We start from the raw sequence: 18,370 nt of genomic DNA, 5'->3' as shown, positions 1-18,370 counted from the left end.
CCAAAGCACAGGAGGTAAATGGCAGCAATCTCCATGATGCTGAACTTACGATGAACCAAGCAGAGTCATTTCATGCATTTGGTCGTAATGACTGGACCTCTAAGTCCTGTATCAATTAAGAGAGGTGCAATATTCCATCGGCATAACAATGTTTAGCTAATGTTCCCAAGGGGCCAAAATTGAGGACAGAAAAGAAATGGACTCAGGACAGAGCCATGTGGCACCTTCATGCCTGATCGCCAAGATTTGTTTTTTTTTCCTTAAACAAACACCTTCCCTGCTGTGGTGCTGTAACAGAAAATACCTAAATCTGGCCTCCATTATTCCATTGAGAGCAGTGAAATTTTCTCATATTAGAGAACATGGTGATCCACAGCGTGTCCCCAGTGAGTTCCGCCTCTTGTCTGATGGTTCCTGGCTCTGACGTTTCTACTCTTCTCTCGCTGCCCTGTCAAATTCTGCCCACAAGCATGGAGGACAACTTTCCTCTCATTCCTTGTTTTTTTTTCTTCTATTAAACCTTTGAGGTACATGCAACCATTCGAAGATACAAATAACATATGATGTTCTTGCACATGATAGTTTGTGCTTGAAACTTCCTAAAATGCCCACAGCAAAAAGAAAAGAAAGATTTTTAATATATAATTTGGTGGATATGCAAATGAATAAACCACTACATATACTCTATGATTCAATGATTCAGTCTTCCATGTCTCCTGAGGTACCTACTGGCATGTTGTTTGGCTCTGTTGGTTTGGGAACTGTGTACAGAAGGTCACAAGTTTAAATCCCCTGACCTCCAGTACTCAGATCAGCATAGTCCTGGTTAGCTGACATTTTTACCTCAGGTGATTGTACTCAGGTCCTGTTCTTTCTCTCCTCTTGACATTACCATAATCTGCCAAGGTTTGGGGTCTCCAAAGGTTATGCAAATCTTCCAGGAAGAACGTCTGGAAGGCGATAAAACTGCTACTCCTTTTGCTTACATTTATCGTGATCGCTACTTACCCCATTTCCTGTAGGTCTTGCCCATTTCACCATGGCAACCAGAGATTTGCCCACTCTTGATGTGCGTACACCCAGCCGCAGGCTTTTATCGCCTTACAGGCTGTGTGCTCCATCGAGGGATACAACGCGCTTGGAGAGGGTCCTGTTTGCAGAGCAACCTGGCCATCTGACCTGCCAAACAGTGGGCGAACCAGTCAGCGTCCGCCAACCCTCCGCACCACCGATGGCAAAGATGTCATAGCAGAGATGAAACCCGAATCTGCACCTGGATCTGACTGATGCCTCGCTGGAGGAGCCTTAAAAACGTCACTCTTCAGTCCTCACCGTTCTGTTTGGTGACCCTTTGCCAGAAGATGCTCTTTAATTTAATACCACCAGCCCTAGGCTAGTCCTACCGCTTGTTTATGCAACACACCCCCGCGACAGAGGGACTGCTGGAATGACTATCGCTCTATCCATCCCTACCTCCCACGCACAGGGCAGCATGAGCCTCGGCTGATCGTGCCTCTCTGACTTCACCACCGGTCGGGAAAATGCAAATCCACATCTTCTACCACGTCCACAACCTGCGCTTTCAAAAAAAATAAAAAATAAAAAAGTGCATTTGTGTTCTGGAGTGTTTCTCACTTTAGAGTTAATGGTGCTGTAGGTGTCAAAGTCAAACTCCAAAGTGATTTTGGAAAACTCTACTTTTTCATTACTTAAAAAGCAACAGAAGGGTTTATTTTTGTGGAAAGACTGGCACGGCAGTGAGGTAACGAATCCTCTCGGGTGGAATATATTATTTCAGAAAACAGAACAAAACATGAGGAAATGAAGTTATCAGCTTGAAAAAGCAAAGAGGCTCAATGATCAGTGAATGACAGTGTTAATCATATATTAGCTTGGTTAAACACTTTTAATTAGAAGGGACTTTGTGTATAAATAATTAAAAACAGCATTTGGTAAAACAGCTATAACCCAGAGTACTGAGATATTCACGTATTCTCAGTTAATCAGTTAATTAACTGCACATAGCGAGTATTATGGTGATACTAAAATATAATGAACTTCATTCTGGGGCAGCACTGAGAATTTTTAACTGCAAGAGTATTTGATAATTAAAATAGCTGCTGAAACTATTTAGTGTTTGAATGTGGTTATGAAAAAGCAGAAAAATATAGTGAAACCCCATGAAAAGGTGAGACATCTCTATTTAATGGTCTGGAAAGGCTTTGATTTTCACATGGTTTAGCTGATACGATGAGAGTCCTTTAAGTCATTGACTAATCGTCTTATCGCCACCTCTGATGACCTCAATGCCATTAACTGGCCGGGTTTTTTTCTCTGTGATGTTCAAAGCTCATCACTTGTCTTTTTGAATGTACTCCATCACCAGCAGTGCTGAAGAAGGACACCAGTCAGAGGCTTGGCATCTTCCTGAATGTTGGATGATGATGTCATGAAGCAGTTAAGGCTTTGTGGTCAGAAGGTGCTGCGTTCCTTATTGAATCCAAGTTGCACCATTTTATATCCCGTCACAGCATTCACTAAGGCAGGGGTGTCAAACTCCAGTCCTGGGGGGTCAGAGCCCTGCACAGTTTTGGGTTTCCCCTCATTTAACACACCTGATTCAACTCCTTGTGCTAATTACCACACAGCTCTTGAGCTGAATCATTTGTGGTGGAACAGGGAAAGAACTAAGCTACACAGGGCTCCCCCCCCCCCAAGGACTGGAGTTTGACACCCCTGCACTAAGGGAAAACTCACTGTAGTAACAACAGGAGGTTATTTATTTCAGTTAATATAAAGACATTCTCTGGATTAGCTATCATATCAAGACCACAGTAAATTAAACTCAAGCCTATTTATATGCTTGGCTGTGACTAAGCCATCGACCCCACAGTTCATGGTGCGTGGGCCGAGGGAATGCGAGCAGTGTGTAATTTCACTTCTAACTCCCGGTTTTTTCGGCTCAATTCTGGTTCATCTCCCTAAACCTGCCTGGCACTTGGCATCTCCGCAGTGTCTCTTGTCTCACAGAGAAGCAGCTCTTTCAGATCAAGCGAATTGTCAACCTCTAAGACCCTCAAAGACACAATCACTTGTGTTTAATCTCATTCCACCAAAAAAAAATATTCTGGCCTTAAAATTGTGGTGTGGATTCGACACTACAACCCTTATCCCTGTCCTGAATGTTAACAGCCGTACATGTAGATATATGCCAGTGTAATACTTTTAAAACGTTAAAATGTTAGTGTCAGGTAAATTACTAGATCTCGCTCAAAAGCCCTGACAACCCCGAAGGACAATTTGACTTAATTCCGTTTGCCCAGCAGCCCATTAAACACAGTGCTGCCGCGAATGCCATATTTGACATTTTGTAGTTTTTTTTAGCAGGCTTTTCTATCCAGAACCTCAATCCGCTAACTTTCACGGCTGGGAATCTTTGTGACTAATGTAGGTTTAAGGGTTTAAAAATGGGGAATGGGATTTGTTCCTCACTCGTATAGCTCTTTGTTTTATACAAACTTCAGCGTCAACACTGCAAAAGGTTTCATATTTCTATACCCCAATATACTTAAGAAGTGATGCATTTGCACCGGAGACCTCACTCTTGTTTAATGCAGCCGCTACAACGCTCAAATATAATATACAAATGGATGAATTAATATGATTATCATCTATCTACCAGACAGACAAATGAATGAGTAAATCAATAAATGAATGAAAGTATCTTGATTAAGGGTTTGACAGTTTGGTCTCATCTTAGGACCTCAGTCTCCAAGCTTTAGGTTATAATGACTGGTTATGGTTGGTCAGGTACCATTACTCAGCCTGCTATGCCGTGATGTATGAGGGTGTCCCTGTAGTTCCCCAAACCGCCAGCTTGGTCTCCTGCCCCTAATGGCCCTTTTCCACTGCCACCAAAAACCAAGCTGAACCGTGAAGAGGCGAGTTTTTCCATTGTGCATCACCCGTACATTTGATGTTGCATCACCGACATTTGATTGATGGAAATGCATGAAGATAACGCTGTTCTGCATCGATATGCATGTATTGTCTGAAGGAAATAGGGCATATTCTATATATTATTCTTTATCAGTAGTACCGCGCATTGTGATGCATTGATGCGTTCCCAATACATCGCAATTTAAAAATTTACAATTGCTGAAATTTCTAACTCCTATTTAAAAAAGTACTATGGAACGGCTAAGGGAATGTATCTATAATGCAAATTTACTCAAGCAAATGCTAATTCTGCTAGCATTTGATGCTAACATAAGGCGCCAATTCTCACAGATGTGCTAGCGGACATCAGCACATAGCGAATGGTGATGTACACCATGTGAACGGTAAATAAGCACCTCTTCGATTTTACGTCACTGTTGCTCTCCAAACCTGGCAGTGCCTTCACCGAGGCCGACCCTTCTGCAGTGGAAAACTGAAGCGAGCTGGATCTAGTGTTTCTTCTCGGTAGAGCTTGGCTACAACCTGGCTCCTGTATGCACTGGGAAAAGATAAAAGATAATAAGATAAGATAAAACCCCTGAACAGGCTTCCCTCTCTGAGAACCTTACAGATATGTTTTCCTGGATCTGTTGCTGTTGAGAACAACCCCCACCCACCTAGGCTGTTGACTCCCTTCAATGACATCACAAATGGATTTCAAGCAGCATTGGTAGACCAAAGGTTTCCGGAAGGATCCATTGGCAAAGGTTTTCATGGGTCATTTTGTATCTCGCCACCTGTCACTAATCTTGGGCTCTCATCCGTCCACCTCTGTGTTCAAGTCTGGCACTGAGTCGGGGGGGAGGGGCGACAAACACATGGTCGTTTTTGTGGCTTTTTAAAACTCTCTTTAAGACTTGCCGATAGAGCGGTATTGACAGGCTCCTGGCTGGTTGCCATGGAGCTATTGAAGCCCATTTCAAAGGGAACATTAAATGATGTTGTGCAAATCCATTTCTGTTATGAGGGCCGGAGAACATTGACCGTAAAAAAGATCGAACTTAGCGGGATTACGCACTCCATGCAGACACCAATCTACCAGCAGAGCCTCATGCTAACTTTATTTCACTGGTGTTTTTTGTGAGTCTCTGAAACTCATTAATGTAGCGTGATGTTTTCCTCTATTAACTTTCGAGAAACACATATAATACGGGGAGATCAGGTTTATTCACTGTTTATTCTATGAGGACATTTTGTGTTTCCTTTCCAGGTTGAACGTGTAACTCTCTAGCAATATGGTGCCTCTTTTCGAAGACGGTACACATCATTCGAAGAAATCAGCTGCATGGATTAGCAAATCAGACCCATTACTCGGTGGTGATTTATCGCTGTTCATCTGTTTCTTTCCCATTTCTTTTATGCAGATAGAATGTGGGACATTGAACAAAGATGGCGACTTGGCTCTTTTGATCTGTCAGAGGCCTTAATCTAAGCTCACTGCCTCTTCATCCTTGCGGGGCTCTGCTCCGTTTGGCCTCGTCAAACTTTTGGACGGACTGCCTCTCAGTGCTGCGATGACCCACTTTCGAACCCTCTGCCAAGCATTTTAAATCACACCACCGGGTTGAGCTCCAGAGCCACTGGCGGCGCCCCCTCCCTCCCCCAACCCCTCCAGGTTTGACATCCCCTCAATTAAAGTCAGATTAAGGGATCAGAGCTCCTCTCTCATCTCAATTTTGCCAGCACAGCAATACAGTGGCTTTTGGAGCAAAGTAATTGATTTCAGAGATGCGCCACCCCCCCCCCCCCCCGCAAGCAGCAAATTAATATCAGATGGTGTCTCTCTGAGGACCTGAATGACTGACGTTGCTGATGGGACAGGAAGTACAGATCCAGTGCCAAATGCGGCAGCTTCCTGGATCGGGGCCATCTTTGCCAGGCAGCACTGGAGTACCGATGTGACAGTCAGACAGAAAGGCCTTTATTAAACAAAAGTTGATGGAAAATTGGCACCAGGCTCCCTTAAGGGGGGCAGCTTAAAAAAAACTCACTTGCTGAATGCACAAGGCCCGCAAGTCTGCCCCCCCCCCCCCCACAATCCACCCAGCTGGACCCCTGTAAGGCATTAATATGCTATGTATCCCAATCGAGGTCGGCTGGGCCTCATTAACGGGCCTCCATGGGTGCCGGGCCAGTGATCGGTTGCCACGGGAACAATAGCGTGCGTCCAGATCCCGGCTCGTCACTCTGCCTTCCATAGGCTGTCAGTAGTGAGGTCATTAAGGGGCTCCTTAAGGCTTTTTGTTCGGCACAAGGAGCATGAAAAGCACAATAAGGACTTATGAGGTGACGCTGGAATCCTGATCGGCCGTAGAGTTTCATGTGGGTGGTTGCAGGCACCTTCCAGTGCATCCTGCATGCGAGTGTTAATATCTGTAAACTCCCTTCTGGTGACTTCCTAGTGAGCAGCCGACTGAAGAGATCTGCTCTGCATTGTTTACCAGGGAGAGGAGAGTACTAACCAGAGGCCAGCAGGGGGAGCAGTGGTTAAGAACACGTCTATGTGCCATTGTAAGTGGTGGGGCATATATGTCCATATTCCTGTTCCCTGACCTTTTCATTTAGTTTCATTACAGCCTAACAAAAGAACGAAGGATCTGGCTGAAGGAGCCTTGAAGAACATCTCCGCACTGTCCAACTGGCCAGGACTATCCTAGTTACGACACGTCTGGTCACATGGCTGGGAAATCGAGATTCACTTCAAGACGGCGTGCGCGCGTTGGCGATTAGCTGATCGCCTTATTAAAACTATAGATAATTATGTAAGTAAAATATAACAGCATAATTACCCTTAATTTCCCGATGCGCTCCCGGCACAGCTGTCTGTGGTAACGTAGTGTTTATTTTTAACACCGGATGCCGTTCACGTGCCTGACCCAAGTGCGGCAGGTCTCCATGGCAACGCTCCAGACAATATCTACGCTGGTGCACGGGAAAGGCGGTCCGTGACGGAGGCGCGTTAATATACCGGCATGACACGGCCCCGCCCTCCCCGGCTGCGAGCCCCCGTCACTGTTTGGCTTCCGTGTTAAACAGTCAGAGAGATATTAAATACACCCCGTTCATCTTGCAGGCTCCCACTGTTTACATATAACTCTGATGTTAATGTTCACTTAATGCTGTCTGGGTTATTAATAGATCCTTACCTTCATAAATGATCCTGTAATTCCTCTTTATAACTTTATCAGCCTGTCAGATTGTTACCATGTGCTAAATGAATCAGCCCTGGGAATTCTCTCGGAAATTTTTGAGGGAACCAGAGGGATGAGTCACTAACAGGAGCCTGTTTTACTGTTTTACTCTCCTCCTGGGTCGGTGGGGAAGAGCTTGTTAAATCTTAACCAAAGCTGCCCCATGACACAGCAGAGGAGATACTCAGCGCTTTTTAAACGGAGACGTGCTGGTCATACCTCTCAGTAGCGCCTCACACTGACCAGAAGGACAAACTGAAGCAGCCTGTAAATAATTAATTTTGCATGGCTCCTTTGGGATTTTTGTTTGATCCCTATCTTAATTAAAATTACCTCCACAGATCATCAGTATCCCTCAGTCCCAGAAAGGTCCTATTTGAACAGCCCTACTGCTGAAATATGGGCCATATTGTCTGTTGGGGGCAGTGACCCTGCACAGGCCTCAGCTTTGAACATGTGACCATCTTCATGACACCATCAACATCTGCCAACTCAGCGACAGACAGGGGGTGGGGGGGGGGGGGGGAGAGAGGGAGACACCAGAGGAAATCAATGGGCCTGAGAGGCTCCTCTGGGGGGGTACAGGAGAGCCTGGGGGGAGAGGAGGGTAGAGAAGAGAAAGGGAAGGGTGGAGGGGAGGGGAAGGGAGAGGAAAGGAATGGAGCAGAGGGGAAGGGAAAGTAGAGGAGCAGAGGGGAGGAGAGGAGGAGAGAGGAGTGGAGCAGAGAGGAAAGGAGGGAAGGGGAACAGAGAGCTGTGAAAAGGAGAGGTGAGGAACAGAGGGGAGGGGAATAGAGGGGAGCAGATGGGAGGAGAGAGGAGAAAGGAGGGGAGTGGAGGGGAGCAGGGACGAGAGGGGGAGAGAAGAGGAACTGAGCAGTGGGGTGGGGAGGGAAAGGGGCAGAGAGGAGAGTGGAGAGCAGGGGAGGGGAAAGAACAGGAGCATAGAGAAGGATAGTGGAGAGGAGCAGAGGAGAGGAACATAGCAGGAGGGGAGTGGAGAGAAGCAGAGATGAGAGGATGGGAGGAGAGAGGAGGGGAGTGAAGGAGCAAGAAGTATCCGATCATACAGTCAGCAGCACTTATTAACATGACTGTAGTAAATAGTCCATGCCCCCCCCCGCCCCCCAAGTCTTGTTACTCTTGCTCTCTCGTTTTCTCGCTCACTCTCTGCCTATTTCCTCAGATTTTTTACTTTCTCTCACTTGCTCACTCACACCCTTTCTCTCTCTCTGCCTGCCCCCCAGTCTCGTTACTCTCCCTCCCTCCCTCTCTCTCGCTCCGCCTGCCCACCAGTCTTGTTATTCTCCCTCTCTTTCTCTCTGTCTTCTCCAGTCTCTCACTCCCTGCCTGCATCCCAGACACTTTCTCTCTCTCTCCCTCTCTCTCTCTCTCTCTCTGTCTCCGTCAGCACTCCGTTGTTCCCCCCCACGACAATCCCTCAGCACTCTCTCTCTCTCTCTCTCTCTCTCTCTCTTCTCACTGACTCCTTCCCTCCATCCCCAGTCCAACATGTTGCCTGGACAATGCCACGGTCGCCAGCGCGAGTCGTCCCGCCTGCCGCAGATGCCGCGCCTGGTAGCCCTGCGTGCCTGACGGAGGAGCGGGCGGGCCGCACGTGGCGGGAGACCATGTGGCGACGGCGCTCCCTGCTGGGGGGCGCGGAAGGCGGCGCTGGGGCACAGAAGCCTGCCGACTGGCTGTATGAGTCCTACTACTGCCTGAGCCAGCAGCACCCGCTGATCGTGTTCCTGCTGCTCATCGTGATGGCAGCATGTCTGGCACTGATCGCCGTCTTCTTCGCCTCGGGACTGGTGAGCTGCCGTGGGGGCTCGTGGGGCCGGGGGGGTCCGTGCCGCGTGCCTCGTCTGTGGAAACTCGGGAGCGCCCCAAAGTTGAAGGTAACTCAAGCCCAGTTATTCATTAAAACCCAACGGGCCGTTTGCAGCCCCAGCCACGCCGACATCATCACTTAATGTGTAACTCATAACTGAGGGACGGTTCGGGAAACATGGCGGGGGGGCAGGCGGCGTGTGGGGGCTGCTTCAGCTCTGTGACTTTAATCCCTGCATGTATGAATGGATGCATTTAGGATTTGTGGCACTGAGGTGACATTAAACAGTCTAGACTTTTCATTCCTGTCAACTTATAGTTTTTTCAGGGTCCTGCCTAATTATTGTTACTGTATGCAATCATACAACATTGAAATAATCTGTGTGCCATTAGAGCATAATTAGAAATGTGAATTGTGATCATATAATACTATACACAGAATTAACTGAATAGAATAATTATGTTTATGACACAGTCATAACAAGAATAATTGTGTTTATGACATATTAATCAGTATTACTTCTTATATAAGATGTATTTCTCTTTCCTCTTTGAACATTATTTTTCCACTGCATAATGTTTACACTCTTTATTATGCTTCTTATGATGTAACGCAGTGACACAGCACCTCGTTTAATGATTTTTACGTGGCTTGTTATCGTCCTGGGGACAGAAACAGGCTGTCAAAAGTCACAACACCAGAGCAGAGCCAAGGGGCCAGTAGCAGCCCTTAAAACTTTACTCCTGCCTGCTGCTGGATTTCCATTCATCACCTTTGATCCTGAACATCTCTAAGAAAAACAGATGTATCACGTTGTTGGGTTCAGAGACGGGCACCTCCTGACTGTACGTGAGAAGTGTCAGTGAGCTCTACTCAGCTTCTACATCTCTGGGTTCAAAGAGTGACATGACTCACAATGAGCCATTGAGAAAAATATATAACTAAATATATAAATAAAATGATTTTTTTTTTCCCTCTGGTGCTGGGTTTTTAACCCCCAGGAACACAAACCAGTCAGTAAATCAGAAAAGGGAACTTTATTGTACAGTAGTGTTTTACAGGAGTACTGTACAGGAGTACTGTACAGGAGTATTGTACAGGAAATATATGGCTGTTTTGAGTGTTAAAAAGAGGCCAGCATTACTCAGGAGTAACTCGCCAGCATCCCAAACCCTTGACAGAGCTCCAGACTGCAGAGCCATCGCGGTGCTTTGAGTTCATATGCCCCGTCAATCAGAGGCCCCCGATTCCCCAGTCAATAGTGTGTTGGGGGATCTGGTCCATGCAACTGGGTCTGTGAACGTCCTCAGTTGGAGTGACATCCTGTGTGTTTTTCACCGCCCCTGGCTCCTCCTCTCAGCTCCCGGCTCCGCCTCTTGGCACCCGGCTCCGCCTCTCGGCACCCGGCTCTGCCTCTCAGTGCCCGGCACCGCCTCTCGGCACCTGGGCCCCCCTCTAGACCCCCGGCTCTGCCTCTCAGTACCTGGCTCTGCCTCTTGGCACACGGCTCAGCCTCTTGGCACCCGGCTCCGCCTCTCGGCACCCGGCTCTGCCTCTCAGTACCCGGCACCGCCTCTCGGCACCTGGGCCCCCCTCTTGGCCCCCGGCTCTGCCTCTCAGTACCTGGCTCTGCCTCTTGACACACGGCTCAGCCTCTTGGCACCCGGCTCCGCCTCTCAGCACCCTGCTCCGCCTCTCAGCACCCGGCTCCGCCTCTCCGCCTCTCGGCACCCGGCTCCGCCTCTCGGCACCCTGCTCCACCTCTCAGTACCCGGCTCTGCCTCTCGGCACCCGGCTCCGGCTCTCAGTACCCGGCTCTGCCTCTCAGCACACGGCTCTGCCTCTTGGCACCCGGCTCTGCCTCTCGACACACGGCTCTGCCTCTTGGCACCCGGCTCTCAGTACCCGGCTCCGCCTCTCGACACACGGCTCCGCCTCTTGGCACCCGGCTCCGCCTCTCGGCACCCGGCTCCGCCTCTCGGCACCCGACTCCGCCTCTCAGCCCCCGGCTCCTTCTCTCAGCCCCCGGCTCGGCCTCTTGACTCCGCTTCTCGGTGCTCATGCAGCAGTCTGCATGACCCCATCATAACTCCCACTGGGGTTCCGCTCACGCCTCTGCCTTCTAAAGGTTCACACATGCCTTTAAATGTGCATTAATAGCACGTGTGTCAGTGCAGAACAAAGGTAGAAACACAGGAAACGGATAATTGACACCTGTCATGACAAGGTAGCTACCCGAAATTGCTATGACGGTGGTCTGTTTATGAAGTTGCTCCGTTTTCTGAATGAACATAAACAGACGTATGTAACATGTATAAATGTAACCTCTGGTGCAGTTTGACCAAGGTGGTCGTGTCCTGGTGGAGGGTAAACCAGAATGTGAGAAATTTAAAAGCTATTAAATCATAAGGACAGGCTTAAACCAGACTAATCCCTGAGTTAATTAATATTCAGAAATGATTCCCCACTTGGGGGTGGGGGATGAGCATTCTTACTTTCTTCTCCATAATCTGAAAAATGTGTGGATTTAAGAGGCTGCTGTTCGCTGCAGGTTTGGAAAATGAAGTTCAGCAAAGCAGCAGGGTCGTATGAGAGGCAAAGTAGCGAAAGTGATGGTAACCCCCCGAACCCCCCCACCCAGGCCAGGGTAAACAGTCTGCTTTTAAAGGGATACCGCCCCCCCCCCCCCCGCCAGGTACACACACTAAACTACTTTATGGCCATCTAGAAAGACTGGCCCCCTCCACCAGGAGCCTCCCCCCAGGCCAAACACACGGGCGGGCCAGAAATAATCATATAAACTGTAGATGCTGAGCCGGTGGAAGTGAAAGAAAGGGGCAGGAGAAAGTGCGGCACCTGGAACGTGTGAGCAGGGGCCTCCGTGGCCTTTGAAGTGACTTTTAATGCTTATTTCCAGCAGCTTAAGCCAGAGAAGCGGAGAGGCTGTTCAGTGGTGATTTATAAAAGAGCCTCTTCCTAGCTGCGTGCATCCCGGCAACCCAGCACTGAGATTTCGGAGCAGGCCGAGAGCATCCGAAGGCCACCTCTGTCAGGGGATGAACCTGCGGCCGGTGCAGCTCGGTGAGCAGAAATGTCACTGTGGCCAAATGGCTCCTGGAAGCGCGGAGACGCCGGCAGTATTCGGCCCCCGATTCCCGTGCCGCTGCATGCCGCCATGCATTATTCACGAAGGCGTATTTACCCGCCGCCATCGTTGAGATGCCACCTGCCAATCTGAATGAAATTCGGTGCCGTTCTCACCGGGGCTCATTCTCCAGAGATTGTTGGTTAAACTGTCCAGTGCTGCTATTCGCATCTGACGTTTTTTCTCTGACTTACATAACGGCTCGGACCTCAGAAACCCATTTAATGTTCTGCTTCACACCGAGGGAATCAGCCCTGGTCCAATAGGCATCGGAACCCTGCAGGTTTTAGACTGCTGTTTAATTAATGCCTAGGGGTGGGGTTGGCGGGGGGGGCTGTGATGTATCGCCTGTCCCCGTCATTCAGTGGGACCAACTAAACAATCCAACCCACCTCACTCTCCGGGGGGGGGGGGGGTTGCAGGCCACCAGTGCTCCTTACACGCCCAATTTGATGGCCTAGGTGTCGGACACAGGCAGTAGGGATCAGCGGCCGGTTCCTCACCGTTAGCTCTACAGATGCCTAATGGGAGCCGCTACTCAGGATGTAAAAGGCAATTCTTCCCGATATTTGTCACCCTCTCCTGGATCTCCCGCGGTTTCATCAATCTGAAGCACATAGAGTACGATCTTCCCAAACTGAGCCCCGTGTAAAAGCTAAATGTAGGGACACCCTAAACCGCACATGTTGTGCTGCCTGGAAACGTTCAGGAAACACAGACATGGCTGTTAACCTGGTAGCAGTGGACCCGGTTAGGCGGCGGGATTTCAGCCTCCGTACCTCTTAGAAAATTAAAACACTGGGACCAGGTATCTACTGTAGTCCTATCCTCAAAGGCTATTTTAAATTCAAGACCTGGGCTACGTTTGAGCCCCATTTTAATAACCATGTTCAGCTTGTCTCATTTGATTTCTCAGAAGGCGTGGAGAGGGTCTTATCAGTCTTTCTTTGCTTTTTAAAATTTTCTTGGCATCATCACACTGGACACATTCAGCCTCATGATGCGTCTGCGCGTTGTGGAGTCAGTCAGACTCCAGAGAAGCTCCTGGAAACGGGGCAGCTGGCTTTAGACGGCAGACCTTCACACCTTCAGACAGCTTGTTCACAAGCAGTCAGTCTCTCATGCGCTGGGTGTATTTCGGGGGTGTGAAGAGCATCCGCACGCTTCCCTGACATACCGCGCGCTCTGTGCTTTCGCCCCACTGCCACACGTGAGACCCTCACCTCCGCTTAAAATTATACGAGACAAACCCAGTGGGCGGCTTTGGTGCCCCACCGGCACGCGTAAACCCCTTCCTTCCATGTCCCCACAGGACATCAAGGACCATGTGGCGTTCCTCATCACCGTTCCCACCGCCCTGGCCATCTTCCTGACGATTTTCGTCTTGGTCTGCATCGAGTCAGTCTTCAAGAAGCTGCTGCGTGTTTTCTCCTTGGTGATCTGGGCCTGCCTTGTGGCAATGGGCTACCTCTTCATGTTCTTCGGAGGGATCATCTGTCCCTGGGACCAGGTACGTCGGCACTGTGACTAATCTGGGGTCCTTCGGTCCTCCTTTGGGTCCATCTTGTATTCATGACCTTATCCACAATAAAAGAGATCATCTTTTTAATCACAAAAAAAGCAAATGGTGCACAAGGATCGAGAATAATCTCAGTTCGATCTTCAGAAGGAGATTATCTCAAGTGTCTATTTGTATTCGAGTGAAAACTGGTGTCCAGCTTCCTCATTAGACAAAAAGGATCGAAACCCGATCTTTGGGCAGGATGCAGTAGTGGCATCATTTCCAGAAACACATCAGTTATTAATCATATGAGTGAGACATGCTGTTATTTTTAGCCATTTCAGCCTGCATGTTTGAGGGCCACATCCCGTACGAGGCTGTCTTCTCCGCAGCTTCTACCTGCCGCTGTCCCGCTCTCATCTATTATTCAGCAAGCCCCATCCTCGTCCCCCATTCCCCCCCCCACCCGCCTGCCCGCCCACCCACAGTTGGGGTGCGCTTGTGTGCGGACAGTGCGGGAACGCCTTTCCATTTGCCGGCCCCACTATGACGTTTATCCATTGCCCATCGCTCCACGCAGGAGGTTGTCGGCTCGTTTCGGCACAAGACCCCGGACAGATGCGAAACCCGACCTGCAAAAACACAAAAAAATGTCAGTGGAAAGTGTTAAATTTCATAATCACAAGCGTGCATTATTTTTTGATGGCACAATGAGGTTATAATATTCTTCGTACCGTGGGTAAACACCTTTGCTTATGAAATAGCTTTTAAATTGACGAGTTTAAAAAAATCTCCCTTCTTTGCTTTCTGATGCAAATGGGGATCTTTGATATCAGCTGTGTATTTTCTAGCAGGAATCCTCAAGGACAATACTTATTGTCCTATTAGACTATTTTTTTTTAGACTATCATCCTGTGACTCATCGGACCGGCGGCGTGCTCGGAGTCAGAGGCCAGAAACCTGCATGACGCACTTTTTCATATCGGACATCTCTGAGGTCACATGGGACTCAGAAGCCAATCTCAGCAGGACGAGCAGGCGGCTGGCCGCGTCCAATCCTGACTGGCGGGGGGGGGGGGGGGAGTATAAGGTCCTTATCACCCATTCCTGTTGACTACAGCTATCCCATCAGCAGGAAATCATATTTCCTGCATTTAGCCGAAGGGCATGCGTGATTGCTCCATGCAGAGAAAATGAACTCAGGGAAAGTGCTTGGTGGGACCTCGCCTGGAGCGGAAATAGGCAAGCCATTAAACAGGCATCAATTTCAGCGGTTTTGCAGAGGTTGTGTGCCTGCATGTATTTAGCAGAGGAGGCTTTTAATGTCCGATAATCACACGTGAAATGTGCGGCCTTGCTCTGGAATCCAGGAAAACGAAAAAGGTACCAGCTCACTTAATGCGTTGACCCCGTGCTGATGGCATGCACCTGTACAGTGACCTCGCATTCCAAGTTCACATCGCAGGTAATCCGCGCCAGCTAGAGCACAGACCACGTTCATAGCAAGACTTGATCCTTCATTGCCCTGCTCTGATGACTCGGCTCAAAATAAATCACTGACCGCCATTCCGGCTTTTCCCAGGCTCTCTTGCTGAAGCATAATTCACTTACCGGGGAACTTGACGGAAGCCGGGAAACAGGGCTAACAGAATCATTCTTAGGTGTTATCGTAGCCCTTAACCCAGCGGCGAGTTTATAATTAAGATGAGGCGGATGATGTGTTTCAGAATATGATGCAGCTATGACCCCCAAACCCCGCCCCTCAAACCCCGCCCCCAAACCCACCCCTCAAGCCCTGCCCCTCTGATCCATTTTTTGCACCGGAGCGTTAAATCTGAGGAGGACGTGTCTGCCTCACATTTCATAATTATTCGTTTGGGCCCCCCCACATTGAACATAAAATATTAGTTTTATGCCAGTGTGTTTTCAATTAGTGCATCAGAGTGATTAGCCAGCACACAATCAGGCAGAAACACAGGCAACCCGGGCATTCCTTAGGTCAGCTAATGATTGCTCTTCATTCCCTCACCAACGATACAAACCCAATTATGACCATCGCCATGAGACCGCGCTCACTCCTCTATATAGTGACACTGCCGTCTTATATTATTCCCGAATGTGGGAGGCCACAATTAATTCCTGAAAGACAGTAAGTAGGTGGTCTTCAGGGCCAAGAGCCTCCAGACCCTCGGTGTGTTTTACAGAGGGCTCAGGGTCACGGTGCCACTGTTTGCTTCGTCAATCCAACGCTAAAAAATATCGAAAGGTAAAGAGCTGAATCCTGGTTCCCATCACTTTGTAGCGAAACGCCCGTTCAGGTCCTATGACAGGTTCTCCTGTAGACATTCTGCTTTAATCCCTCACTTTAATCTGTGATGGGGAAATGTTTGCGCCCCATCAGAGAAGTGGACCCTTTCAGCTCTCAGTCAGAAAACTAACCTCTTAATTAAGCCAACTAATAGCTTCTTTTTAAGTCCTTCCAGAAGATTCTTCTTTCTAGCACTACACATATGTGAGCATTCTCTTCTTCAGTCAATAAATAACAGTATTTTATTCGGTATTAATGTTTAGTTCCTGTATCTCCTCAGCTAGCAGAGAACCACTAGAGCTTTCTTAAAGTACTCTTCTTGCCTGAGGAGCTTCTCTTTCAACAAGCGTTTCTCTGTTTCTCTGTCTCCATCCCCTGCCCCCTAACCCCCACCTTCTCAAAATAACCTGCAGGAGTGTAATTTGCACCTTCCAACAGATCTAGACATGAACACTGGGCCCCTTTCACAGAGACGGAGACCCAGAGGGGCAGGGAATAGGCGGAGCGGAAACACCGGAGGCAGAGTAGGGATCAGGGCTGTTTACGTGTGCTCACGCTCCCAGCCAAGGACGCAGACCGTAAACCGAGCACACCCAGATTGCCCAGCGGGGCGGAGAGAGGCAGGCAGAGAGGAGAATTATGGGTAAAAAAGGCATCTTTTAAATGCATACCCGTGTGTAGATTAGCCCGGGGATTCGATCAGAGTGCCTCGGTGTACCCAGACCCCACTGAGATCCCTGAGCATGTCTGAATCACCCCCCCCCCCCCAGGTATCCTTCTTCCTCTTCATCATCTTTGTCGTCTACACCATGCTGCCGTTCTCCATGAGGGACGCGGTCATCGCCAGTGCTGTCACCGCTGCCTCTCACACCGTGGTGGTCGCTGCCTACCTGTCCAGCGCCACCGACAGAATGGAGCCTCTGCTGTGGCAGGTCAGTGACCCCCCCCCCCCCCCCACCACGACAGGAAGGGCACGAGGGCACCGCCTACACGTCGTCAGTGCATATCTGCGCCGCCATGTGTGAAAGGTCAGAAGCGGGAGCTGAGCAGGTCGCCGCATGACAGCGACTGCTAATAAACAAACAATGTACGACTAACCGTGAATATTCATGAGCCTGTGATGGATTTGCATGCTCATTTGCATATCTGTTTGCATTCGTATGAACGTCCACAGTTGCCCAATTATGGGGGTGGTAGGGTTGCAGTCTGGCAGCCCCCACGCCCCACTCCAGTCATGACACATATAAATGTCCCTTTGGTATGAGGTGGGCCTCATTATGCACCTTCCTCCGATGAGGCTCTGTCTGTATAAAGGGGGGTGTAGGGAGGTCAGGGCCAGGGGAGAACTAACCAGGTCGTGCTTCACCTGAGATGCCGCCCCCCCCCCCCAATTGATATCAAGGCGGACTTCTGGCTGCTGGATGTGCCAGCGACGGCTCATAATCACCACGGGTAACTTCCATGTTAAATCCCTGGGTGTGTGTGTGTGTGTGTGTGTGTGTGTGTGTGTGTGTGTGTGGGGCGGGGGGGCTGCATCTTCGTTTCCTCTTTTCAGCCGCTAGGGAGCGGAAGGAGCTTTAAAGCCCCACTTGCGATGTCGTACACATCCAGCCAGTTAGCGACTCTCACCAGCCTCTGCCCAATCACTGCTCTCTGTTTCTGGCATATTTAGGGCTGCTTTGACAGACTAACTTCACCGTCTAATGTGAAGGTTAAATAAAGTACAGTTCTCCAAGCTGGCACTGGCACAGTCCCAGTGCATTCTGGGATTTTTTGCTACACAGGATCGTTGAGAGTTTCCGGGGAGCTGTATGATGCATGACAGACCTCCCGTCTTGGCCGCCGGGGGCTGCCTATGCTAGTGGCTCAGTGCCGGGGTGGGAGGGGGGAACTGACTCTTTGGCTCCTCAGAGTGCGAGTGGTTTTATTTTCACTCACCATAAACCAGCCCTAGAAGCCATATCACTGCTCCCTGCAGTGCCAGAGCTGCTCTGAGGAACGTGTCACCTCTAACTGCACATATACCATACAAACTGCGATTGAGGCTCACAGGAACCCCAGCTGTTACATTACTGTAGGTCACACCCTAAACCCTGAAGGGTGCAGATCCAGTTCAATCCCATCCTTCTTCACATAGTGCCTGATCAAAAATATATGCTCCAATATGCTTCAGAAAAATCTGGCAAAATAATTACTTTCATTTACATTTTACTGGAGCCAAAAATGACAGCGTATGTTTAATATTTACAAATATGATCTTATTTTACTCATCTCTGAGCATGGGTTTGCAGAAACTGTTATTTATTAAAGCGAAACGTTTGGACAGACACCAAGAGGGCTGAATCCATCCGATCTGCCACTGGTAGCAGTTATGCGAGACACATATATATAT

General features: G+C 49.0%; 1 protein-coding gene across 2 annotated transcripts in view; it reads left to right on the top strand.

The window, feature by feature from the left end:
- The first annotated feature begins 8,406 nt into the window (after positions 1-8,406).
- The window catches only part of adcy2b (adenylate cyclase 2b (brain)), a 37,175-nt gene continuing 27,211 nt past the window's right edge, over positions 8,407-18,370 (top strand). Inside the window, exons 1-3 of one of the 2 annotated variants that reach the window (XM_072705739.1) lie at positions 8,407-9,004; positions 13,482-13,679; positions 16,749-16,910. In XM_072705739.1, the coding sequence (XP_072561840.1) occupies positions 8,717-9,004; positions 13,482-13,679; positions 16,749-16,910 (648 nt within the window). In that variant the 5' untranslated portion in view covers positions 8,407-8,716. The remainder of the gene's footprint in view (positions 9,005-13,481; positions 13,680-16,748; positions 16,911-18,370) is intronic. The other variant, XM_072705740.1, reaches the window with a different exon arrangement.

This window comes from Paramormyrops kingsleyae, chromosome 23 (assembly GCF_048594095.1).
Source record: "Paramormyrops kingsleyae isolate MSU_618 chromosome 23, PKINGS_0.4, whole genome shotgun sequence".
In the NCBI taxonomy this organism is placed as follows: domain Eukaryota; kingdom Metazoa; phylum Chordata; class Actinopteri; order Osteoglossiformes; family Mormyridae; genus Paramormyrops; species Paramormyrops kingsleyae.
Note: the sequence above shows the minus strand (reverse complement) of the source record. Positions and strands in the feature narration are given on the sequence as shown.